Source organism: Cygnus olor, chromosome 5 (genome assembly GCF_009769625.2).
Source record: "Cygnus olor isolate bCygOlo1 chromosome 5, bCygOlo1.pri.v2, whole genome shotgun sequence".
Lineage (NCBI taxonomy): Eukaryota > Metazoa > Chordata > Aves > Anseriformes > Anatidae > Cygnus > Cygnus olor.
The window spans coordinates 63,731,275-63,757,665 of NC_049173.1; the positions used below are offsets into that span (position 1 = coordinate 63,731,275).

The 26,391-nt window shown below is 46.6% G+C and overlaps 1 protein-coding gene across 1 annotated transcript; it reads right to left on the minus strand.

The window, feature by feature from the left end:
* Positions 1 to 1,982: 1,982 nt before the first annotated feature.
* Positions 1,983 to 18,014, minus strand: NRIP3 (nuclear receptor interacting protein 3). Its single transcript, XM_040559521.1, has 7 exons — positions 17,447 to 18,014; positions 9,056 to 9,235; positions 8,038 to 8,120; positions 5,516 to 5,655; positions 4,942 to 4,994; positions 4,745 to 4,842; positions 1,983 to 3,473 (listed from the first exon to the last, which is right to left on the minus strand). Exons 1-7 carry the CDS (start codon positions 17,648 to 17,650, stop codon positions 3,458 to 3,460), a joined length of 774 nt encoding a protein of 257 aa, XP_040415455.1. The 5' UTR covers positions 17,651 to 18,014; the 3' UTR covers positions 1,983 to 3,457.
* Positions 18,015 to 26,391: the final 8,377 nt, after the last annotated feature.

A 26,391-nucleotide genomic window follows, 5' to 3' on the forward strand; every position in this document is an offset into this window, starting at 1 on the left:
GCCTGTTGGTGCCTGGGGGCATAAGGGGAGGCATGGGGTGGTGGGGAAATGACATGGTCCTAGCGAGCAGCCATGGCAGAGCTGTGGCTGCTCACCAGCCCCCGGGGCAAGGGGCAGGCCTGTGTGCAGATCTGGAGCCCCAAGAAGCAAAACAGCTGCCCTGCAGCTCACTCTGCACCTCTTCCTTTCCCTTGTCAGCCCCTTCACCTCCCAGGGGCAAAAACGGGAGGGAGGGCTTGCATTCTCCAGCTGCTGCAGAGTCCCATAAATGTGACCTGGCAATGCATGAGTCTCCCAGGTGCCTGGCACAGGGTCCTGGGCAGCTACAAAACCCTCTGCCCCAGGGGCTTCTCATAACATCCACTCACAAATGACTTTTCATCTCCTGAGTCCATCTCATCCCAGGCACTGCCCTCTTCTCTGCTCCTGGAGCCTCACCACGAGGCGGCAGGGGAGAGGTTGCCCCACTGGTACTAGGGATGAGCAGGAGCAAGCACCCGGGGAACCTGGAACCTGGCACTCTGAGAAAGGCACCGTGACTTACCTGGTGTCTTTTGCTCTGATCACTTCCATTTCCTAGTCTCATAAAGTTTAGGCTCATCCATATTCCACTAAACTGGCTTGTACTGCCCCAGTGAGCTAAATAAACATGGCAGAAGCAAACTCATCTTTTCAAAAGGTAAATCTCAAGCAGCACAAGCTGGCTTTCATGCATCCCTCAGGAGGGAGATGCACAGTAATAAAAGGCTGCGATTCCAAATGCTCGCATTTTACCAGGAGCATGCTGCGTGCCATTTAGCCTGCTTACTTGGTGCATCTCAGCTGCCAGTCTCTGTACAGCATGAAATCAATTCCTGACAATCACAAAAGCACCATAGAGCCCCATCAGGGTAAAGATTTAAATAAACTCCTATTCTCAGTAGATAAGTGCACTGAAAACAAATAATTGGCATATCCAGGATACAAGGAAATAAACAGCAATAACTATTAAACTTTATTTAGATTTGACATTTAGCACAGCAAAGAGCACAGAAAGAAGTACCAAAATACCAAACTCATAGCTTATAAAATAATCAAATATATTTCATACTTAGTGAAATCTCTCTACAACACATCAGTGGGACTGCTCTAGGCAGCTCAACCCTGTATGTATATACATATAGCTGTGTTATATAAAATACTATATGTAGAGAAAGCACTGAAACTTAACACCAAAATAGAAAATAGCTCAAAATTCAGATACTCCGGATTTGATAGTAATACTCATTATCGCAAAGAGGTTCAAGCCCACTGCAGGAAATAAAGCTCCAGCTTTGATACCATTGCAGGCATAAGCTGTGTTACTGAGCATGGGTTAAAACTGGTGCACAGGCCAGGCTCCGGACCCTGTCCTTGCTCAGGTACACTGCAGGAGCTGCTCTCCCACAGCTCACCGTTGGCTATTGCAAACCTGGCTGCAGTGGGGTTACCATCTGGCATCATGAGCCAGCAGTGTGCCCTGGTGGCCAAGAAGGCCAATGGGATCCTGGCGTGCCTAAAAAGGAGCATGGCCAGCAGGTCAAGGGAGGTGATCCTCCCCCTCTGCTCTGCCCTGGTCAGGCCTCACCTGGAGTACTGTGTCCAGTTCTGGGCTCCCCGGTACAAAAAAGACAGGGAACTCCTGGGAAGAGTCCAGCGGAGGGCCACAAAGATGGTACGGGGCCTGGAGCATCTTCCCTGTGAGGAAAGGCTGAGAGACCTGGGTCTGTTCAGCCTTGAGAAGAAAAGACTGAGAGGGGATCTTATTAATGTTTACAAATATCTTAAGTGTGGGAGACAAAGGGATTTGGCCAACCTCTTTTCAGTGGTTTGTGGAGACAGGACAAGGGGCAATGGCCACAAAATGGATCACAGGAAGTTCCGCACCAACATGCGAAAGAACTTCTTCACGGTGAGGGTGACGGAGCACTGGAACAGGCTGCCCAGGGAGGTTGTGGAGTCTCCTTCTCTGGAGATATTCAAGGCCCGTCTGGACGCCTACCTGGACAACCTGCTCTAAGGATCCTGCTTGGCAGGGGGGTTGGACCCGACGATCTGTTGAGGTTCCTTCCAACCCCTACAATTCTGTGATTCTAAATCAGTGGGTACAGAATATCACAAGGGTATTACTCTGAATTTCAAAGATGCCCCTTCAGCAGACGACTAATTAATTCGAATTAGCTTTTAAAAATCTAGAAAGCTGCTTTTGTACAAGGTCAGGCTCCTCCACACAGTACCGTACATTTGTTCTGGTCTGCAAGCAAGCAGCATGTGAAGTAGCAACCTTGCTGCTCCAGGATAGCAATGCCAAATGAGGTGCTTATCCCAGTGAAAATTCCCACTTGCCCTGAGGGTGGACAAGGTTAATGTTGTACTTTAAATCACCAGTGATTTGTAAATAGATTAAAAAAAATTGTGGCATTCCTGACAGCATCATTAAAGTACAACCGGAGTCCAACCCCCACACAGGTACGGCGCCCCGGTGCTGCTGGTGCTTTGGGTTACAAGCTGGACATGCAGGCAGAGCCGAGGGACCAGTCGCGGCAGCAGGGGAAAAGCAAGGGTGCTTTGAGGGCATGTGATTCTTAATAGAGCAATAAGGCTCTATGTCTGCTCTCATACCCGACAATACAATTGTGCGCTCATTTGTTTCTTTTTGGCACAATACAATGATTAATATTCCTGCCTATTCCCTCTAGGGAGACAGCCAAGAGCCCTCTGGGGACTTTCCTGGAGAGGGCGAGCCCTGGCACCACTTGCTGGAGGACACCTCCCACGGCAAGCAGGCGGCTGCAGAGGTCAGCCTGGGAGCCCTTTCAACCGCTGATTCTGTGCTGCCGCCACGCCGCCCAAGGGGGAGCCTAACCCATGAATAATTTTGTAATTGCTCTTTCTCATCAAGCCAGCAGTTGCGTCCCCAATTACACAGCAACAATACTATGGCTAACAGGATGAACTATAATTCATAGACGATATTAGTGTTGTTATTTTACTATGAGTAACTTCCTGGTAATGGCCATTTGAATGTGGCAATATCAATTAAGTGAATATAAATGCTTAGCCTCTGGAAAAATCATTAATAAAAATTTCATTCTGATTGCCTCTAATCACAGCTAAATACAATTACTCTTATGAGGCTACTATAAAAATTATTTTTCTCAGCAGAAGAAATTCATAAGGTTTCCCAACTGTTCGTAATAAAGAGAACACTACATAGAAAAGTCCAGAAAATAAGCACACATTTGTTTCTCAAAACCCATAGATAAACATGACAATATCTCTAAGTTACTGGCTACTGAACAGATTTCATTTAGCTATACTTAAGCTGTAGCCTAGTATAAATGTTTTCAACGCAGTGCATTGCTGTTTCATCTGGAGCAGCTGCACGGAATTTCTTTGATGTCAAGCTCTTGTGTAGGGACAGCATTTCAATTTCTCTTTATGCCTCCAAAGTGCTGAAACAGGAAGGAAAATATATTTAATCAGAATTGTTACATGGAAAAAAAAATAGCTTTGAATGCAGTAGCAAGAAATAATTCATAGCTGCAGTTGCAGCAGCGCTACAAGAAGCCTCTCTCATTTGTATTTCAAAGGAGACAGGGAAAACAGCCTGTTTCACCCTGCAGCGCCCTGTCCCTGTGGTGCTGTGCAGGGCATCGCGTCCCTCCTGTGCTGGAAACAAGCCCTGCAGCAGGAGCACGTGCCACAGCCGGCAGGTGTCATGGGCTGCCTGTGCGCTCCCATCCCCACAGGAGCATGCTGCAGGGTACCTGAGAGGTGCCCAGCTGGCCATCAAGTGCCCACATTTGTGCCCACCCATCGCATGCCTGATGCCTGGGTCACCCAGGACCCCCCTTTGCTTAGAGTAGGAGAGGACATCAGCATCTCCAGCCCTGGCAGTGTTTGCTGTCAGGAAATACCAACTTTAATAGCAATCAAGACTGGTACCCTGACTCCCTAACCTGGTGCGCACGTGCCTAGTGCGCTCGCTCCCCAGATAGTTAAATACAGTTAGCTGAGGAAGATCTGCTGCTTCCCACCTGCTTCTGCCCAGGCCCCTTGAGGGCTTCTGAAATAACTGTGGTTGGTCATGATGGGCAGCTGGAGAAGGTACTGCCCAACATCATTTGCCAAAGATGCTTTCTCATGCCATCAGCAAACATTAGCCCCCAGGACATATCAGGGAGTTATTGCATGCATTAAGGAAGTACCAGAGTGGGCAGCACTGTCTTCCTGCGGGGACATAAAATTGAAGAAGCAACAGCAGCCAGGGTCAAAGCAGGAAGAAGAGGCAACACCGTTATCTCCAGGCAGGATCTCTCTCTCCCGCACTTTGTAAAATAGTCATGTGGATTTGTTTGCCTTGCTTTGCAAATATTTTCCAGAAAAATGTTTGTTTGGGAATGCTCTCAAAAAGCAATGCTCAAGGAGACCTCCTAATGACCTCAGTATATTTTCTGAGCTATTTCCCTAAGCATGATTTTTGCAGACATCCCCCTTACTGTGCAACGTTTACCAGAGAAAAAGCAGAAGCTGAGAAAGGCTTCTGAAAAGTCCAGGGGCTCTGCTTCAAAACTCAACGAGTCATCAAAAACAGTTTCTGCTTGTGCCGGTGAGCTCCATCTCACCTGCAGCAAGGGTCTGCCTGCCCCCGTGCAGCCCGGCTGCGTGGCACTGCCCGCCAGCCTGGACAGCCCCATGCAGCCCCGCTGCACAGCAAACTTACTGCTCTCCCATCCCAGCGCTGATGCTGTCCACAAATGGGATTTCTTCCCTGTCCATCTTCCCCAGAACAAGATGGTGCTTCTCCATGTTTATGACACACTGTAAAGAATAAATGTATTCGTGTAAGAGGGAAAGCTGCAATTCACAGTGGTCCCAGCTTCTCCAGCATGGGTAAAAGCCCTACTAGAAAACTTTTACCTTCAGGGATTTCAGTGTCTGCAGGCCAAAGGAGAAGGATTTCTCATTGTCTTCTGAAAAATAGGAACATTTGGATTTATACATTCAAAATGATCTCCCATGGCTTTCTGTAGAGTATCTACACCCTTCCTTGATGGCTTCTCTGCTAAACAAAACCCAGTCTATAAATGGATTGAATTACTCTGGAGGGGAACATAGGTAAATGAGGAAAGGCAAGGGAGACACGGACACATGGCAGAGAGCAAGCTTGGTGCTATCAGCACAGCCCTGCTGAGCAGATCCTCTGTCCCTCCCTCCCTCCCTCCCTCCTTCTCTCCCTCCCTCCCTCCCACACCCACTGCCCAGCCAAACGGCTGAGCACAGACCATGCCAGGGAAGTCAAGGTCTGTGGCCAGCCTCCCTCCAACTTGCTGTGGCCGGTCTGCACATAAGCATTCAGCCCGGAGTATCAATCCAGGAATTAATGTAACACAAGTAATTCTATTTGAATTTTAATGTGTTTCCTGAAGTTTCATGTTTTCCCTCAGGGTACCCCCAGTGGAGCTCACACCCAAAGCATCAGATGAGCACTCACCCACAACAAGCGCAGCGCACTCCACGCGGACCGCTCCCACCGTCAGGACCAGATGGTCAATTTGGCCAATGACCCTCTCGTTGTGTGGTAATGAAATTGCCTCCTCCTCACTGGGAAGTGCTTCAAGATGCTCCTTTAACCTGCACATTGAAAACACTTCTGACATGAAACAGCCACAGTTCAGACCATCTGGGGAGGAGCAAACTGCATTGAAGGGTACTCAGACTTGAAGTGCTCTTAGCTTGTTCATATTACCAGGCTGCTAACAGAAGCTGCTTTCTTGGCAGGTTTTCTGTGATGTTCTGCGTACAGTCAGCAGCTCATACCCACTTCAGTTCATAGCACAATCCCAAGATGCAGCCATGGGGTTGAGTCAGACCTTGTTTGAAGCGAACTCTGAATGTAACTCACAACTTGTGAGTTCTTTTTACCTGAGGAATCTTTTGTTTTAAATTTCCCCAAGACTTAAGAAAGCTCCTGATCTAAAATTGCTTCTAATTTAGTGTTGGAGGAAGCAAGTGATGCTCTACATTGACTTCCATCAGTTGAGATAACAACATTTTGTCTCCATGCCTTACAGCTAGGGCAATGTGTGTAATGCTTGCTTATTAGCAGATACTACTGCTGGCTCTCTTCAGAGGAAGCTGTGACATATAAATCACATTCAGCCCAATAAAAGAAAAAAAGGTGTCACAAATATCTCAAGTACAGTAATTTCTTCTGTCTGTGCTCCAAGAACTATTCTGACAACGCTGATTAATTATTTAGCTTTAATTTGTCTTTTAAACTGAACTAGAATCTAATGGAAAACCAGCCAGACAGTAATGTCTCTCTCAGGTAAAAGCTGCATTTATTTTTGTCTATTCAAAGAGACAGAGATGCCAGTGCTGAGGTTAGATTGCCCACATCATTCAGCACAAGTACAAAGACCAGGAGAGGCAGCAAAGAGAACAATCTGGATCCCCTCTGACTCTTTACTTAGAGACTAGCCTTGAAAACGCTGTCAGGAGCACATCAAGAAGTTTATTGTCTCCTTGACCCTGAGCTGGCTTGTTCTGCCCCAGAACTGTTCTGGAGTAGGCATTTCCCAGCGGCTTCTCTAGCAACTTGAGGGAAGACATGCAGGCTTGGGTCTCTGTTCCCCTCCATAAGCCCCCAAGCACAGCCTTGCTGTTCAGTCCTACACCCAAGGAGGATTTCTTGCACTGCAGTGACCTGAGAGCTATCCTTAAAGGCAAGAGAAAGACCTCAAAAAGCACAATGACAACACACAGATTTTTAAAAAGCCTGTGCCTCAGGCACACTCATTCTGCCAAGACCCCAGAAGAGACAGCAGGAACCCAACCCCAGAGCCCCCAAGCCTGACCTGCGGGCAGCAGCATTCGGCACAGCGTCCTATGAGGCCCTTCAGCCCCAGTAGGAACAAGCACGCTCAGCAAGTCTCTTCCCCACTGCTTTCCAGGGCTGAATTTAAACAAAACTCATGTTTTATCATTGCCACGTGCACTAGACTGCTTTGAAGTAAAACGTGCCGGAGCAGTGCCTGTAGTTGCACAGGGCCTACGACAGAGAAGGCAGAAAAAGCCGGGCATCAAAGCCCCATTTTTTAAGCTGCTTGGTTAATCTGGCTTTAGCTTTTGTCACTGCAAACACAAACAGCAAGGGAGCTGCAAGAAGCTGGTGGAAAGGCAGTCCTGCTGGTGCATGTCAGCTAGAGCCGGGTCCTGCCAGGGTCAGTCCCTGGGCATGGTTTCTGAAGCTGAGCAGTGTTGCAAAAAAAAAAAAAAAAAATGCACAGGACCAGCATGGGTAACATGGGCAGTATACGGACTGTCACAGGCCATCAGCGTACAGCTAGGACATGTTGAGCAGCCAGTGTAATATCTTGCAGGATGAAACCCCTCCACACACACTGTTATAATCCATAAACAAGGCTGAGTTGCTTCACAGTTTGTAGTAGTTTTTGCATAATTGTTGCAAGTTAGCAATAAAAAGCAGTGCCTGCATAGGAATTAATGGCCAAAAGCTCCTTGATGCCCTGTGAACAGATGCCTGATTCCATTCCCCAGAGATCAGCAGGGTTTTTGCTTTGAATGGCTCAGTCAGTTCTTTAACATCTATTTCCCTTCCCTTCAGCAGGGAGCAGTCTGCTATTGCAAGTAGCGCCAGACACCTCATTTAGAGCACACACCTGTACATAATCATACAGGTGCTTTATAACCAGCACTGGAGCAAATGCAGCCAGCAGCAAGGTCCATGCTCCGCAGTGCAGCCCTGCAGAGCTGAGCTGGACTCTGGGGACTTTACTTTCCTCCAAGGACACTGAAGGCAAGAGACAACTTCTGTGTTTCACCACAAACACAATGACAAACAGGCGCTGAAAAAATTCAAGTGCTTGCCCAAAGCACCACCTTTCATCTTGACCAGCACCACTTCGAAGCAAAGCCCCAGCCCCACGAAGCACTGCCAGGCACCACGTGTTTCTGCAGAACAAAGCCCAGCCCACCGGAGAGGACGTTTACCCCAGCCTGTCCAGGCAGGCGGATGACATCAGGTTGTGCTGCGAGCCGGTGTCCACCACGGCCTTCAGCTCCTTCCCAGCGCACTGTGAGGAGCAAGCAGAGATGGGAGACAACATGTGAGAGGGAAGGAGGAATGCAGAAGCACGAGTGTTTCCTTACACCAGCCCATACCTTCCTTGTCCCCTGCAAGCTGTTTCTCAGGGCACGCTCTACCACATGCACAAGCCCCACAGGGCAACCGGCATTAGCACATCACCTTGTCCATCCCAGTAAACAGGAGCCGGCTGTTAAACGGCTTTTTGAAAAAGCTGGGGCTACTAAATAACATAGTGCTGGGTACTGAGGGGTTCCAGCTGCATATGCTGGCCTTGGCATCTCCTTGGCACCCTATAGGTGAGATTAGCTGCTAGACCTGGTGTATGGTACAAGAGGATGCTTTGGAGCAAGAAAAATAAGAGTATGGGGTAAAGAGAAGAAATGTGGAATTACTTTTGGGGAAAGGAAAGATGGATGGCACTTAAGGAAAACAGACAGGCTGTGAGCACAGGGATTTGCCAGAGATTTGACAACTCCTCAGCATTTCAGTGTGCTCCCCCAGCCTTGCTGCTCTCTACAGCCTGACGTCCAAGGGAAGGCATCCATCAGACCAGTTTTCTCTGTGATGCTTGGGTGTTCATGCCATGGCAGCCCCAGGGCTGTGAGGGCACCAGAGCAGTGCAGCTCTGGGCAACCCATGAGCTGCACGCACCCACCTCTAAGGCTGCTGCAAAGCTCTGGTGATGCAGAGCTGGTGCCATTACTCACGTAGGAGGAGATGGTGGCTAAATAGCAATAGGTTTTTATTTCACTGCTGAAAATGACTGCTTTTCTCTTACAGAACTAAACAGGGTTTTGTCAAAATAATGCCTTAAGCTAATATCCCTAATAGAGAAACAAGGAAAACAAGAACATCGCGTGAGGCTGTCAAAGATAAAATCTGGAGGAAAAAAAAATAAAACAGAAGGCTGTGGAATATTACCTGGCAGCTCACCACTATGAACTCCTCATCCTCCACTTTCCTTGAGCTGCCCAGTTTGGTTTGATTCAGCTTATTGGTCTGTGCTGAGATGTCACTCTTCAGAGACCAGCTGCCCCGGCTGCTTCGCAGTTTTGATAAATTTGTCTCCATTAAGCGTCTCTGCAGGATATTGTGTGGTTGCTTTAAGGAAACACAAAAAGAGAGCAGGGTGAAGTCAGTGGAAAGCTACAAAGTGACACGCACTGCCAGCCTGCTGCATGATCCTTCGGTGCCCCTGGGTCAGCACTGATCTCACAGGAGGGCTGCCCCAAAGTCTTCTCTCACAATGACTGGAAAATTTCCCCTGATTTCCAGACTGCATGTATTCATCCTCGGCTGTACCCATTTGTTCTTGTGCTAGCTCTGAACATGGCTTTGATTAAAGAGAACTACTTTGCATTGGTGAGGGAGTAACCCTTTTCAAAAATATTAACCAGAATTTGGAGGCATGTCTTTCTTTTTCCAAATTCAGGATTTGGTTTCATGTAGGAATAAAAAACAAATCAGGCTTTTCAAGGTGTTGTTTCCACTCTGATTGTCTTGATCTCTTGATAACAGCATCAGGAATTCTGCAAAACTGTGAGAAGTTAAGAGGTAACAAATCACCTTTCCAATTATGCGTACTAGGTAAGTATGGAAAAGGCTTGTGGACTTGCTGAATGAACACAGATGCTGACACTTGGCTTAGCACTGGTGTTGCTGACATGCAAAATAGCTGTGTCCAATCTCCACTGTTGATGTTCTTTGCATGGATCAACCCAAAATTTTAAAAGATGATGTGGGTGTTTGTGTGTTGGTTCTTACGTGTGCAAGTGAACAAGGCAGAACTGCAAGAAGAGAGCTTAATTTGCTGTCTAGTCTTTGCTGATCTGGTCTTTGGATCAGAATTTGATCAAAAATAAGGCTTTTGCCCTGGGTCCCTCTTCCCTGCACGTTTCTATTTAGCAGCTAAGGTGAGTAAGTGGGACAAGTCCTAGGTGTCATGCCATGGGAGAGAAAGGAGAGGAGAGGGAGTGGTAACACCACCTGAGGTAAGTTTACCCCTACAAGTCCCCGTACATTGTATGGCTGCTTCTTGCTTTCTGTGTCATTTCCATTTTCTCTGCGAGAAACATGTTGCCTCTCAGTATCTCCTCTGACTGCTTTCCCAAAAGCCTTTTTATATTTAATGCTAGTCATGGATGGATGCACACATGCTGCTGGAGGTGAAATGACTCTACTTGATTATCTGCTCATTTCTCTGCCTGGCTAAGCTTTCCCCCTGCCCCCCAACCTTTTCTTGTGATTTTAATTTGTCTGCAGTAAGAGCTTTTTACTGTCTCATTCTTGAATTTCCTGCATTCATATTAAATACACTCATGTGTCTGTAAAGGCATCTAAAACAGCAAACCCCTAGTTCTGAAAGGGTTTCAATTGGGATAATTTTGAAAACCTTGTGCTGTAGTCCTCCAAGCTAGCCAGCATGCAGCCTTGCATACAATGCCTCATCTTTAAAAATATTCTGGACAACATGTTAAATAACAGCACTTACAGAAGGCTAACGCAACTTGACATCATCCTAAAATAACTGAAGCCGCGTTGGTGCTTCACATCCTGCTGTAGGCAGATCATTGGCAGTTCAGCTGGATGTGAGTGATAAAACCAGGTATATGCAGTAGATAGCAGTGGCCACTGGGACATGTAGTCTTTTTTCCCCACACTTTTCACTGTTCTTCTGCAGACAACTTCTCACTTGAAATAAAATTTCATAATCATTTTCAGCTGCAGGTGCTGTGTCTGACTGGCACACTTGAGAGCATATCCTGTGCAAAGGAGAGAATGTGGCTGGGCTCCCAGTGACCTGGAAACATCAGATCCTAAAATATGCCACCTCCTTCATGCACAAAAGGTAAGAAAGATCCATCACTGCACTGGTGAACTACCGTTCTCCCAACAGGATCCACAAGACTAAACTGCAGGAACCAGTATTACTTAATTAGATTAAACGTAGGCAGACTAGCTCCACTATCAGTGGTACAGACCCCATGGTGAGGGATGAAGAAATCAATTCAGAAACAAGTGCTCTCTTACAGGAGGTGGAAGCAATAGGTGCACAATCAGCACTATCATCACCTTGAAGGCTCCACATCCAAGGAAAAATGCAAGACAGTAGATGGCACATCTTTATTATCCTTTACATTTGCCTGCCACACAGACACACATCGGAAAGACTAATGCTTCACAGCATCAAACAACAAATGTGGGCGGGGGCTGGAGAAAAATAGATGAAGCTCCCAGCTGGATGGAAGACTGCCTATCATATACTGGTCACCACCTCACAGCCAGCCCTGGTCCACTGTATCTAGGACTGATAGGAATTTCTGTGTGGTCATAAACCAGAACAGTCAGGATGCGCTCCTGATGTGCCTGGCCTAAATTGCATTGCCAAAGCCTTGTGAAAGGACACCCTGGAGGAGAATAAGTCACCAGTGCACTCATCATTGCTATTTTGGCTGTCACCTATCCTTGGTTTCAACCTAAAAAAAATTCACAAGTTCACCTACAGATCATTAATCAGTTACATGCATGGTTTTTCTCAGGCCCTGGTTTTACAACTCCTATATGGGATCCATAACCATAATGAAAAAAAAAAAATCTAGCATTCAGCAAACATTTACCAGCCTACATGGGACCATCCCTTGCTGATGCTTGTTCTTTTGGAAGCAGCAGCGCATCCTGCCTTCGGGGGGGTGGGAGGAGAGGAGTGTTGGCAAATGTTGCTTACTTGTGCTCCGGTACATAAATAATCTGGCAAAAGGGGGTTGAAAGGTTCCCTGTAGCACCATTCTGTCTCAGACTATTAATTAGTTTGCTTTAGCTTGTATTTCTCGACTCTCATGTGCAACAGAGTGAGGGATGTTAGTCACAGAGATGACTCAAGTGATGGATACATACTTGGTAAACAGATAATGTGCTAGGGGACATTTGCAAACGCACATTTTGCTGGAAAACTGCAAGCAAACCATTTATGGAAGGGAAATGGGGAAAACCTCTTCAGTGACAGATCTGGAAACCAGCAGAGCTCTCTCTTCAGCTCAGGTTGGCAGAACAGCCAGGACCAATGTGCATAGTAATCCAAGTTATTGGGTACTGTCTTTCTACACATCACACAAAACTGATGAGAGTTTTATAAGAGAATAAAATGTTACATACCACCATGCAAGTGGGAAAAAAAATAGTCTTTCCTACTATTAAATTGCAGTAGTAAAAAAAATATTTCCTGTTATTGCTCAGAAAAATGGATGTTCCAAACAAGCCTTTTTTTTTCATAAAATATCTCCCTTTCCATCCCTGAGACTTTTCAAAAACCTGCAATCTTCTAAAAAAGTCAAAGTAGAAAACTAGAAGAAATGAATGGAGACATCAGGTATTGCTGAACCTATTTACCACTGTCTATCAAAAATGCAAATAAGTCAGTCCATTTTGTTTCTCTCTAATTGATATACAAGTACACACTGCAGCTCCCAGTATGCATTTCCCTGGCAGGTTTCTCACTATTTTGGCTTCTAGATCAGGGGATAACAAGACCTGTCACAACAGTCTCAGGTGAGAGCTGAAAGTCAGGGCAGATGCCAGCTCCTCCCTGTCCCTAACCAATCTCACAAGGTTTGCCCTCTCTTTTGTGCCTAGATAGTTTGGGGGAAAAAAAAAGAAAAAAAAAGTTTTAAAATACCAAGAGAGCTCCTCCCAGGAAATAACCATGTTCTCTCTCTTCTTTGTATCCCTCATTCAAATTCTATCAGCAGCCTCTTCTTGAGCATCAAGTCATGGGACAAGAGATGCCTTCTGCTCACCTGCATGTCCTGTGTGTCCAGGCAGCAGTCAGGTCTCCGAACACGGAAGTGTACATAGCACTGAGGCTCTTGCACAGCCTGACCTGTGGCAGGTACCCTATTCTCCCAGCAGTAGGGGACCTCCTGCAGGTAACTGTCATGCCCTGAACGGTGTGCCATGCTGCACAGGCTTTTGCCTCCTCCAAAGCTGAATATTCGGTGTGCAGGTTTGGGGATCAAAACGTAGACACCTGCCTGGGAGGTGCATCTCTGAGGTCCCACTTCAGGCAATGGAGCCTTTGTCAACACCAATTAATCAGCATTTAAGACTCACCCTAAAAGGAGGCGACTGTCTGGGTCAGCTGAATCATGATGTCCATGCTTGAATCAACTGGATCACTGCTGATGATCAGGAGGGCTCAGACACTTGCCTTGCACATAGGTAAATCTGTGTGCCTGGCCCTGGGGCCTGACTGCCTCTGTGCTTTCCCCCCAAGCGAGGAGGAAGCTACCAGCTTCTGCTAAGCTCTGTGGGAAGGCAGAAATCTCCTGTGTCAGAATTAGCTAGTGCCTCTTGGACAAAAAGCAGATGGGCTGTAAATCAGTAAATAATCTACACATGTTGAAAGGGCAGTGAGGAAAAACTCAGCCTGGTGTGGCAGCAAAATAAATTACACAGGATACTAGAAAAGCAATTTTTCCTTCCCATCATTTTCTTCTGGTGTTCCTTGCCTTTCCCTCTTCCCAAGCTGTGAGTTGCTGGGCCACCCATCCCCAGCGCTCTGCTTTGGAAGCCAAACCTGCATCTCCCCACCTGCAGCCCCAGAGGAAATACACAAGATTGGGCACACTCCCTCATGGTCATCTCCATTTTGCCTCTGTGCACTGCTGCCAGTGGATTTTTACCCCACTGACTGGAGAAGCTCCTCATAAACCAAATCCAGACAAACCAAGGATGTGATGCACAAAGAGCAGCAAGGGAATTTGGTGCTGTGCCAGTCCAGTGGGAAGGGCACAAAGTGCTTCCCCTCTCCAGGAAACAGGGAATCTGCAGGGCAGCAGAGCCCCAGCACCCTGGCCCCCTTCCTGCAGCACCCAGCAGTGCTGCTGGAGGGGACACCACAGCCTCACAGCACACCTCTCCACCCCCAATACCGCCATCTCCCACCACCACCAGAGGGGGTCACAGCCTCTCCTGGGTGATATTCCTTGCATCAAGTGGAAGGCTTGTGATGGGTGCCAAGTCAGAGCCTGGTTTGCCAACCTTCATTGCTTGGTCGAAAATGCAGTACCCCATGAGCTGGTGAGAGCAATGCTGAGCACAGGGAGGATCTGGCAGCGGGCAGCACACAATGTCCACCTCAGGCAACAGCTCATGGGTACTGCACTGGGAGGCCCAAATCCCAGCTATTGACCATGTTGTGCCAGTCTTCTGAGCTTTGGAGAGGCGGCTAATAGCAAAGCATCAAAACAAACCCAGTTTCTGCTCATAACCATGTACCCAGCTGTGTGTTTGTCAAATCCAGCGTGCTAAGCTATGGTTTGGTCTCATATTACATAAATAAAATGAAATACATAAAGGGAAAAAGGAGCTAGAAGAGTTTGGTTCAAACCAGAGTAACATACTAAAAAATATGGGGCTTAATATAGACAATTACAAAAAGTATTTACTGGGGAACACCAAACCTGCCCACGCAGGACATCATCAGGAGAGCACAGGCTTCAAAAGAGTGAGAGCACAGCAGCTGGAGGTGGCCAGGCGATGTGCCCCCCTCCACATGCACAGCACTGCCGGGGGGCCCAGCCCGGGACGCAGTCAGAAGGAAAAGGATTTATCCCCAAAAGAAGAGAAGTCACCGCCAGCTGCCACTGAAAGCAGTCACCCTGGAGACAGGTTCTGTCCTCACCACCCATCCCCAAATCTGAGGAGCCATTATCTCCTCTTTTCTCCTGCTGAGGCTGATGGAAAACCCCTGCAGGAAACCCTGCATTAATAATGTCAGTCACATCAAAAGCTCTTCCACCTACGTCAGCACAGCTGTCACACAATTTTAAACATGAAAGTATGCTGCTTTGTTAGGAGATGTGTAGTTTTTCAAAAAGAAGGATTTGCAGATGTCCTGAGCAAGGACCCCTGATGCCCTGGGCCTCCTATCTGTGCTGTTTGAGGCTGTGCCGAGGTGGGGGGGTCCCACCTTCCCAAAGCAGCACCAGAGCAAGATGTGTATCAGAGGCTGTTGTGCTTCCCCAGTCCTGGAGATGTACAATCTCCTGCTCTTCCCAGGTAGGATTCCTGTGGCACCCTAGCAGCCACACCACTGGGAACACTCAGTAGGTCCTCTCAGAGTGGTGCTCACTGCTGCCCTGGCACTGTGCAGTGCTGGCTGTGTTCCTTCACTGTGACATGACCCACTGCAACAGCTGTGAAATTCATGGCAGCAGAATGACCTGATGTCTGCTCTGGGACTCTGGGAATGGGCCTGAGCACTTGCCAGTGCTGTCTCTTGGCAGGCTCCTCATCTGTCCCACGGAGCGGGAGGCTGTGGCCAAAGTGATCCCTGGCCACGTGTCCACTGTCCCCTGCTGTGGTGTAGGGACAAGGTGTTTTTGCAGCAGGGCAGCCCATGCCAGCTGGGATCCCATCCCATCCTGGCTGGAGACCCGCTACAGCCAGGGGAGCCGGGGCCAGGCAGCACACCTCCACCGCGCTCTGCCCCTTCCTTGTCCTGGAGGGACCAGGAGCCATGTGCCGCCTCAGGGCTGGTCAGGGAGCACCAAGGGCCCCACTTCTCCGAGCCCCACAATGCACATGGGAAGCAGTGCCTCTCTGTGCTGACACCAAAGCCATGGCTCTGGTGTGACCACAGCAGCTGCAGCCCCTGGCTTAACACTGTGCTGTGGGACGCAGGTTTTGCACTTGCCAAGACCAAAAGATGATCCCTACTAGTGCCAGCAAACAGGTACAGTCCTAGCGCTGCTCACACATCACCAAAAGTCTTAGCCCATCCCCAGCCACACTGCACCACATGAGCTGGGGCCTCCTGGCCAGCTGGGGACAAGAAGCCATGCATGGGGTTGGGCACAGCCCTGCAGAGGGACCCTTGTGGGGACCCTCCTTCCAGAGGCTGCCGGGGGAGCAGCAGACAACGATGCGGCAGATACGTGCGGCTGCCGCTGGCATGGGAGTGAGGACAAAACCTCAGGTGATGTTTCTGTGTCCGGAGGCATGGTGAGGAGCCCCATGCTCTGCCCACGGCGCTGGGGCCAAGCCCGGCCCTCAATGCTGTGGGAAAAAAAGACTTCAGCTCTCAGCACCCCTGTCTCTGCTACCTGTTGTCTCCCTCACCTGGGCAGAGGGGAAACCCCTGGTTTTCTGCCCCACACAAGCCATGCCAAGTTATTTAGTCTTTGCAGATCACAGTGATAACCATGCCAGCATGCTCTGAAAGTCACTTTGTAGCTCCCTAACAGATAACCACAGTTTGATGGTGACTTAGCAAAGCTCCTTCTGAGCCTTTCCCCAGCCAAGAGATGTGGCTGCCTAAAACTGCAAAACATTTGGGATGTTAAAAAAAAAAAAAAATCATTTTTGTGCACAATGCAGAGAATGGCAAGCTCATTCCACTCATCTCACCCGAAGCTGACCCTAAGCCAGCAGAGCAGGAAGGCTGTGATAGAACACAATTAACTCACTAAAAATAAAGATTAGTATTTTTCAACAAACCTATATCAACCACTGAAAAAAGCAAATATGAAATCTTACAAGGTGCAAAAATTTTGCAAAAACTGAGGGGAAAAAAATAAAGAAAAGATTTCCCCAGTAAGGTATATTTTCTAGACTTTGCTTCTTACATTAGAACTTTTGCTATTACATTTAAGTATTTTTTCCCATTAAAGAAAGCTCAAACATTTGTGCACATTATTTAGAAGAGCTCTCCAGCCCTAGAAATGGAGGATATTGTGTGTCAGCTGCAGGATCACATGGTTCATTACATGTGTATATATTTAAAACCTAGCATTAAGTTTCTTCGTAAAAATTACTATATACGCATAAGCCTTTATCAAAGTGTAATCTTGACAGTTTTATATTTTGAAGTACTGCTGGCTGTACTTCACTGAATCTTTTGTGATTATGTTACGCACACATCTGCATCACAGACAAACGTGTACATATGTATGTATTACATGAAGCCATTTTGATTTACTCTGATTCTGAGATTTTTGTATAGAAAGCAGTATCCAATTTTCTGACATTTGTATCAATGAAAAAAAAGCTCTTAGATCCAAGTGAAACATGAGACTTGTGAAAGCACCTACTGGCAAACAGCAACCTCATGTGATCCATAACATCGTATTTCCACTTCCTTTCCTTTACATATAAAAGCCACATTATTATACCAATTTCTACTTATTTCCACAAGCAGCCAACTCATTCTCTTAACAGTAAACAGTAAAATAGCATGGAAAAAAAAAAAAAGACACTGCCCTATCAGCTTCTTAAATCTCATTATTCGCTGTCAGTAAACACAATAAACCTTACAGTATCTTTTGAAGTTCCCAGTTTCTTCAGCCCATCCAGAGGAAGGAGATCTGCAGAATCCTTGTGAATAAACTGAACCGCCTGCTTCATCCTCCTCTGCTGGCGGAGAGATGCAGCTTCCCTTATCTCCACTTCTTTTCTACTCGGCTCTGTCAGAATACCTGAATAAAACATCTTTCTGCCTGCGTAGAGCTTGCTTCTCATGCGCCTCTTGGAGAGACAGCAGGGGGAAGATCTACTGCCTGTGCTTTATAAGTGAAGCCTCGTGACGTTTAGAGACCAGCAGGTACTCCAGCCAGCACCGTGTAGTAAAGGAGGGGTTAGGCTCATTGCAGTACATTGCACAAACAACGCGGGCGAGCTCAGGCTCACTCTAAGGGAATAATGAGCACTGTTCCTCCTCGCTGGCTCTCCTGAAAGCAAGATTAGCCGCAGGCGCCTGCCTCTGGCACTGCTCCCGTGCCTGGAACCGATCTTAGTCAAAGAAACATCTTGCATGGTGACTCTTACAAGTGGAACCAGTCTGATTTAAATGGGCTTGATCCAGGAAAAAGGCAGGCAGGCATCAGCCTTCAGACACACCAGTGGTTCTCAAAACCCCCAGCAGCATCACTGGCAGAAAAGAGAGTGCCAGTGCTCTGACAGGGCTGCCAGCAGCCCTGAGAGCCAGCGCAGCTCCCAGCCAGCCTCTGGAGCACAGCCTTTTGGCCCGAAGCCAGTGTTTGAAGCATCATGGCTGATGACAGCTGCCCAATACCGATGTGGTCCTGCACAGTGAAAGATTTCACCAGGAACATTTTAATTTATTGTTTTTTTCAGAAGGGCCCAGACACTGCAGCTCAGCAAGCAGACATTTCATGTGAACCTTTCAAGCTATTTGTTGCAAAGAGAAGGTGCACAAGAAAATACAGCCCTGTCTCAGGAGATACAGTACAGCTCTGGAAACATCCCATGTGGGATTGTTTTTTGTTAAACTAAAGGACACTTTTGATATGATAGCAAGCATGCACAAGAAAAGCAGAGCTTAGCCCAGGATTTATGTCAAGCCTGATTTCCAGGGCACTTTGAACCCTCAGGAGGAACTACAGCTCCTGAGGGTGACTTTCCTCTCTCCCCTTATGCAGCCCAGGCTCACACTTGCTGCTCACAGAGACATCACCGGCATTTGGCCAGCTTTGGAAAAACACTCCTGTCCCTGGCAGCCAAGCACAAGAAAGGAAGAGGGGAACCCAGGGAAAAATACTTCAGAAAGAGACCAAAATTAAGGTGGGTGAAAGAGGAAAAAGACCAGTCCCCCTGAAAACAACCAGGGAAAGACATTCCTCTTGCAGGAACTGAGGTACAGTGGAAAAAATAAATAAATAAATAAATAATGAAAAGGCCAAGCAGGCAGAGTGGCTTTAAGTCACGACACCACAGCTTCTCCTTCCTCCTGAATGGTATCTCCTCATCTGGGGGCTGCTGCAAAGCCCTGAGCGGTGAAGGGGCCAGGCAGAACCTGGCCTCAGCATCTGCGAGCTGCAGCCAGCCCCGTCTTCTCACCTCAACCCTTGCTCAACAGGGCCAGTCCGAACAGTGCAGAACCAACTGCCTCCTCCTTTACCTTGATGCATTTTAACCTTAAAGCTCAGTCAATACAAGGACATTGGAGGCTGATAGCAGCGTCCATGAAGGGGGGTCACTGACAGCGGTGCCTGGACCACATGGCCTCTGCAGGCTGGCACATGGGAGCTGTGCTAGTGTGGAGCCATGCCTCGAGTAGGGCAGATGTCAGCACCAACCGGGCTGCGTTGATGCCAGAGCAGCCACATGCTGCGGACAGGCATTTGCACCTAAGCTCTGCAGCCACAGCCGGCCCAGCTGTGCTCAGCCCCTCCTCACATGACCTCGTAGAGAGGAAAAATCAGATGAGAGTGCAAAATGCACTAAAACGCGAGCCCATTATTTCACAGCCTCACAAAAAGGCCATTACACGTGAGCCAACTCAAGCATTCACTGAGCCGTCTGTGTGCAGAAGGATAATGAGGCTGACAGATTGAAGGGGGATATATTTTTTTCTCCTGTGCTGACTTGGTTCATTATGCAACAGGACCATTGCTCCACTATGAGCAAACATGCCTGAGAGGACAAAAGCACCTTATTTTTCACCTTGGGAACTATTTGACACTTATTCACCTGATTAAATAAAGATATATGACTACATTTGAGCTCTCCCAAAAGGAAGGAAGCACACAAGAAAACCAAAGGACTTCCACTGAAGCCAGGAGATGACTGTAATATAAAAGCTCCGTGGTGGAGTGGCACTCTGGTTTACTAGCAAATGCCCCATCAGCTCTGGTTTATGGCAAGAAGAGTAAAGCTGCAAGAGCAAGTGCAGCATTTAAAGCAACCCACACACTACAGCTCCAAGACTACAGGCTGGGTGTTAATTTAGCAAACAAGCATTTTGTCCAAGTCTCACAATTTTACTTCCACTGTGTGTTATAAATGCACCTTATGCCAACAGATAAGAAGAAAACCTGCCCTGTACTTCAGGGTAATAAGTGAGATAAAGGTCCCAATTCCCATCCTGATTTTTAATCATGGGAAAGAGGGAAGTTGGAGCAGCAGCGTATCATCTGCTCATACTACTTAAGATCCACAGTAAAATAGTCGTCCAGTTTGGATACCTTGAAACCAGCGGTTGACTTCTGAGTTGGTTATTTGCTTGCAACAGATTAGCCAGGGGTATTGATTGCTCCTTCCCTGTGCAATGCCTCTGAACCAGAGCACACTTCAGAAAAACGCTCATCCTGCTCACCGGAGACGGGTCCACACATGACCATTACCTCTCACTAAAGAAATACCCAACGGACTAAAATGCCTTTCTTACCGTTTCCTGACTCCAGAGCAGTGTGCACAGATCTCTGCACAACACAACATCAAGGCTGATGTCAGCAAGAGGCTTCAAAAGGCTGCAAAACCTCTCCAAGCTGGTGGGCACTGGCCCTGCCTTCCAGGACAGGATGGCTCTGCCACAAAGCTTTGGTACTCACCGCTGCTGACACGGACAAATGGCATGCACTGAAGACAGCACATGCTGGAGGCTGAAGGCAAATGGCCCCAGAGGCTACCAGCAAGGCTGCCTCACAGGCCCTCCCCTATGCCCAAGACATCTGTTGGCCCAGCAAAGCCAAGGACAGGGGTGCTTTTGTCCTCAGCATCCAAAGCTGCTGCAAGGAGGAAACATGAGGAAATACTGCCCTTCCTGGCCTCTCAATATGGCCACTGGGGCACGAGAAGGTCATGCTGAACAGTAGCACAAGCCCCCTCCAAGGCAGGGAAGAGGACATTCCGCACTGGGGAGCTCATCTACCATCCTCCCTGCAAGATGGAGTGACATGGCTCCTGCCTGCAGATAGAGTTTGCTTTACATTTGATGTAAACTCACTGAGATAAACACCAGGAATTTTATACCCCACTTTACAGCCATGCTTTATTGGCATACTACCCAGTCATGCTTGCAGGCTAACCAGTCTAAGGAAAGAAGAGCTGCTGAGGTTGTTTACACCCTCATTTCATCTCCTCTCTCAATGAAAAACAAAGAGCAAGTCAGCAAAGTGGGAAGTGGGTCAGTCAATCCTGTTCCTCCCTCCCCCCCCTCTTTTTTTTTTCTGATTTATCATCTTATCTTAAAAAGAAGTGATTTTTAGTACTTGCCAACATATCCTGAAGAGATGCAGAGATGCCCCAGAAAACTCAGAATAAGAAACAGATAAAGCTGTATAATTCAACAGCAACAGAAAAACAGACATGAGTCCCAGAAAAAAAAAAAATAATAATATAACCCAGGACAAAGACAAAACTCTACAAGAAACAATTTCCAGAAGACGGACTGTGGAGGGCTCAAGAAAATGAAGCCACAATAATTACTGCAGAAAAATAAATTATTCTGTCCAATAATGCAGTCTATATAATGGTCAGCTCTAGCACTTTCAGACAAATGACTGGAATAATTTGGAGACTTAAAAATTGCCTTTTATCAAAAGGTTGGGTGCAGGTACGGCTAGTGTGTCTTTCAAAGTTTTTCATGGAGCTGAAAACACAAGAGAACTTTCCTCACCCGCAGCTTCCAAGCCAAAGGACATTCTCATCTCTTTCTCTCCCTTAATCTCCCTTGCACAACTTTCTTCAGGAACTCTGCCTGGGCAGCTGGGCAGGAAATGGTGGATGTAGAAGGGCAGGTGACACTTCTCCCTGGCATGTATTACACTAAACTCTGTTTGTTCAGTGCAATAAGATTATTCCAGCATAAAACTTTCAAAATGGTTAGTTTTAAGAAATACCAATACATGCTAGCTCTCACCCTCCCACGTATATGCTGGATTGAAACTGCAAATATTTATTTTGAAGTAAGCTACATATATATTTCAAATTGCCAACCATAACTACATCATTCATACTTCCCAAATCTCAGTGGATTTCACTTCCCCTCCTGCCCTGCAAAAGGCAGCTTGTGTGCTGATGACTTCCTCTGCTGCTGGGACTTTCCACGCTGTAAATTTTATATTCAGGTCATTAAAGATATAGGAGGGATCTTGTCAAGGCTAAACCTATGCAAGTCATTTCACACTATACAAACACGATATTCTCTCTCCTTTTCTAACTCACAGAGACCAAGGAGCAGCAGAGCCAGGGCACGCAGGAACCTCACTGCTGCTGAGGATTTGCTGAAGATTTCAGAGCTCTGAAACACGGGAGGAAGAGGGCGCTGCTCTTCTTCACTTCACATCAAGCCCTGTTTTGGTCTGGCAGCAACCGCTGAGATTCAACTGGGAGCCTCCCTGAAAGGAAGGGTCTGGCAGGACAGGACACTGACTCCGAGGGCCAGGAGGAGACACGCTGTGTCGCACAGTGAGGCACCTGGCACAAGCAGGCTGCAAGAGCCCTGGAGCAGCTTTGTGCAACCATTGTGGGCATAGGAGTATATGAGGCCTAACAGCTTTCCCCAGCAGCATCAGGAATACCGGGAGGGTGGAAAAGCACGGAAGACAATGAAGCAACACCTTTTGTGGTGACCCTCTCAGGTGCTGCAGCCTGCTGCTTTCAAGCCTCAGGCAGTCTACCTGCAGCACCGAGCGTCAGAAGGGAAAGGCATATCCAGTTGCAGGTGAAAAAGGCTCACAGCTGGCTTCTGCAAAGAAGGTCTTATTTACAATCACACAATGTGTTTAGGATTCCCTGGCTCATCCTAGAGTCAACCAGAGATGTCACACAATAGCCAGATTTAGAGTCTCTTCACACAGAGCACCTGGACAAGGCAAAGCCTGACAATACCCTGTAACAACCAGAGCTTCAGACTGCACCTAAGGGGAGTGACTGGACCGAACCTCCCCACAAGTCTGCTGCATTATTTTGCTGAGTCTGCTTCTGCTGACTTCTTGACAGAATTCACAGCCACCCCTAACAAAGGGGCTATGGACTCCTCACATCAAGGGAGCCATGAGATGCTTTCCCTGTCATTAGCCATTGACACCTAAACAGCCCAGTATCTAAGATGCTGCTAAACAGCTGTTGCAAGAGCAGGAACTGCACAGAATTTGCTCCAACAGAGATGTGGTGTTCTTTTCACCCCCACGTATTGTCCTTGCCCAGTCAGCAGTTTTCTCCCTTTCTTCAGCCTGAGGGACAAAGGGTCTGCACAGCAGCCACTACAAAGCCCCAGTTATGCTAGCAGCCAGCAATCTTTCAGTGTTTTGTGGACACAAAGGAGTCCATTCTTGGTCTAAATGCTTTTATACAGCAATCCATTTCTAACCACCAACCCAGTTAAAGCACCTGCTTAAATACTTTGCTGAAGGGGGATTTCAAGCAGATGGCTCTCTGGGCAAAACTCCTTCCCGGCATGGAGAAAACTCACTCCTTTGAACACGAAATATCAGTATGCATACAAAACCTCATGGGATATTTGTTAGAGCAATGGTACTGAAGCAAAGCCTTTTCAGTGCTTAATGTATACATTACCCTGGGAAACTTATTAGATCAGTGTTTGCTTTTAGATCTGTGTGGCTAATTAGTCATAAGGCAGCTGGCCAAATTTTTCCTTGAGTCAACACCTTGAACATTAGTGGAGATACATGACGCCCCAGAATGGCATCTATGCCTAGCTACAGTCATGGAAGTAGTTTACTAAACTGATTCTAACTTGGCAGCAAGAAGCTTTAAATATTTACCCATAGATTTCTGCAAACATGGAACAACAGTTTGTCATTTTCTCCCTCTTCCTTTCTTTCCAAACTAATAAATTGTTCTCAGAAACAACTGACATGATGGGGAGGTGACCACAACGGACCAGGAGAAGACTACCTCAAATTCATTTCCTATTGTGATCTGAAAAGTGCCTTACTTCCTGCTAGCTAAGATGGTTATATCTAGGGTTATCCTCCCTGTAACCCTGTCTCTTCATGGGTTTGAAATGCATGCTGACTCCAAGATAAAAAATAAATAAATGTTGCCATGGAAGTGTTTGAGGCCACAGACTCAGTACTCTGCCCTCACTGGCTAATGACAGGACTGAAGTCATTGTTTAAACTTGATCTGGTGAATGTGTGTAGATAAAGGAGGTCTAAATAGAAACATTATACGAAAAGCATAGCAGTTTATATAGCAGAAGGGATCTTAAGTGTCTTGTCTTCAGGTGACTGGTTTAGAATGAGCACTGAAGTTATTGAAGGCATGGTTAAGCACAGGGTATTTGGAAGCTCCCTGACACACGGGGGAGCTTGGTCCTGAAAGGAGCTATGCAAATCTTTTAAAAGCTCTCCTCTTTTTCTCTTTTTCCCAACTAGAGAATTTTCTTCTGCCTAAGTATAAATCTACAGCAAAGGTATTCTCATTCTAGATGCTTTGGATGCTATCATTCCCAAAAAGCAGTACATAGGGAGAGGGAGGGGGAACTCCTCAGGCAAGATCTGTGAAATATGCCTCCTGGAGAATACAAATCTCAGGACATAATTTAAAAGCAAGCAAGCAAAAAAATATATATATATATTTTAAATCAGTGTTTCTGGAACAGGACTAGTACAGGGCAGCTCTGAAACGGTATTGCTTTATTATTATTATTGTATACAGGAAAAGATTCCTGTATGGCATACTCGGTTTACCAGGTGATTGTGACAAAAATAACAGGGTATCTCCAGTGATAAAACAAGCAAGTTAAACAGAATTAGGTTTTCTGAGCTCTTTTGCAAAAGCCCTAAAAACAGGTGCTTATTTCAACTGATGCCGATGTGGAATTCACCAAGGAACATTCTTACTATACATTTTAAATGACTGACTGTGAACCCCTTCTGCCTTTACCAATTAAAGAAGTATTCATAGAGAGATTTCATTTGACAAGTATTTCCACCTTCTTATGGAGCTCATATCAAAGACAACTTTGCACTCCCTTCTTCAGAAGAGAGGAAGAGGATGGGAGGGGGAGTTGTTTGTTTATACAGGTTCTTTATCAAGCCTGGAATTCCTCTAATTTCCCAACAGAGCAAAAATCAATGAACTCTGGATTTTAGTGCTTTAATTTCTGAAAGGAAGAAATTTTATTATTACCCAAAATAAAGATAATCTGGAAGTTAAAAAGTATTTAAGTCCTGAGTTCATCATTTTTATCTAAACAACTTTATTTTTGAACTTCAAGACAAAAAAAAATGAGCCTAATGTATTTCACAGTATCCATTTAAGATAATAATGCAATTTATATCAGCATTAGAGAGGAGGTCACCACAGTGTTAGCCAAACACAGGATATCTCACCTCTGTGGCACTCTTACGTTTATTTTATGAAGCCAAGACTCCTACACTCTCAAGTGCTGCAAGTATAAGTGAGCTACCATTGTATGCCCCTCCACAGTGCCCATGCAAAATTGCAGCAGCTCATAACCGGTAAGATTTAGTGAGACATGTTACTGGATACTCGGTGCTAATATTTGCTAATGCACAGAATCGTCAACAGTACTTCAATGTAACTCTTCTAACACAGAGGTTGTGTTTGCCATGTTGTGGTTTGGTTAAATATCTCCACCTTCAAGTCTAGCGAACTGAAAGATACTTCAGCTCACGCTGCATCGGCAAAGGAAGCCAGCTCCCTAGGAGAGCAAGAGCATGTGCACTGCTACTGATCACCAGTGCGTTGAAGTATTTCTGCCCTACCTTCGGTATCATTCACCACAAGATCATCTGTCCCACCACTAATATAAGTCAAGCTGTGATCAAACTGAGCAACCTCCCCTGAAAAAGAGGGAAGAAATCAGTAGCTGATTATACATAACAATTGTATATTTCCAAAGACAAATGCTCAAAGTCCATTACTGACATCTGTAAAAACTGAGTCACTGGAGGGATTTGGTTTTGCCCAGATCAGGCAGAGTGCCAGAATCTCTTACTGTTCTCAGAATTAATACAAACTGAATTTACACATTCACAGCCTACTTCCTCCAGCTTCCTCTGAGATTTATTCTATTTGGAAATCAACAACTTGCAACCTGCACATTTTCTTGCTAGTAATTTGGAAAAGGAAAGGAATGGCTCTGACTAAGAGTTAGTTCAGAAGAGGGTCTCCTCCCACCGCAATCTGAAGGAGTGGCAATATCTGGCCCAGTGGCATGGGTCTTTCCAGGCCCCACATTTGCATTTTGTAAAAACATGAAATAATGCAAAAATATAAGCTCGCTCACAAGATCAATCCCTCTTCTCCAGAAAGTTTGACTGGTTGCAGAACCAAGAGCTGCTAAATGAAGAAAATCTGAACTGGCTAGCGGTGACAATGCCCTCAGAACAGCTACCTGAAGCTTCTGTTACAGTTACTCAGAACATCATTGCATGCTTAGGAGCATGTGCCTTGCAGAGAGTTTTCAGTGGACAAGGAAATTATCTTTTAGATTCCAACGAAGCCGCTAAAGCTAGCCCAAGATA

Coding starts and splice junctions, on each gene's coding strand:
- NRIP3 (XM_040559521.1), bottom strand. CDS start 17,650: ATGAGAAGCAAGCTCTACGCAGGCAGAAAGATGTTTTATTCAGGTATT. Junction 4,995..5,515: donor GTGCGCTGCGCTTGTTGTGG/GTGAGTGCTCAT, acceptor CCTATTTTTCAG/AAGACAATGAGAAATCCTTC. Junction 4,843..4,941: donor AGACACTGAAATCCCTGAAG/GTAAAAGTTTTC, acceptor TATTCTTTACAG/TGTGTCATAAACATGGAGAA.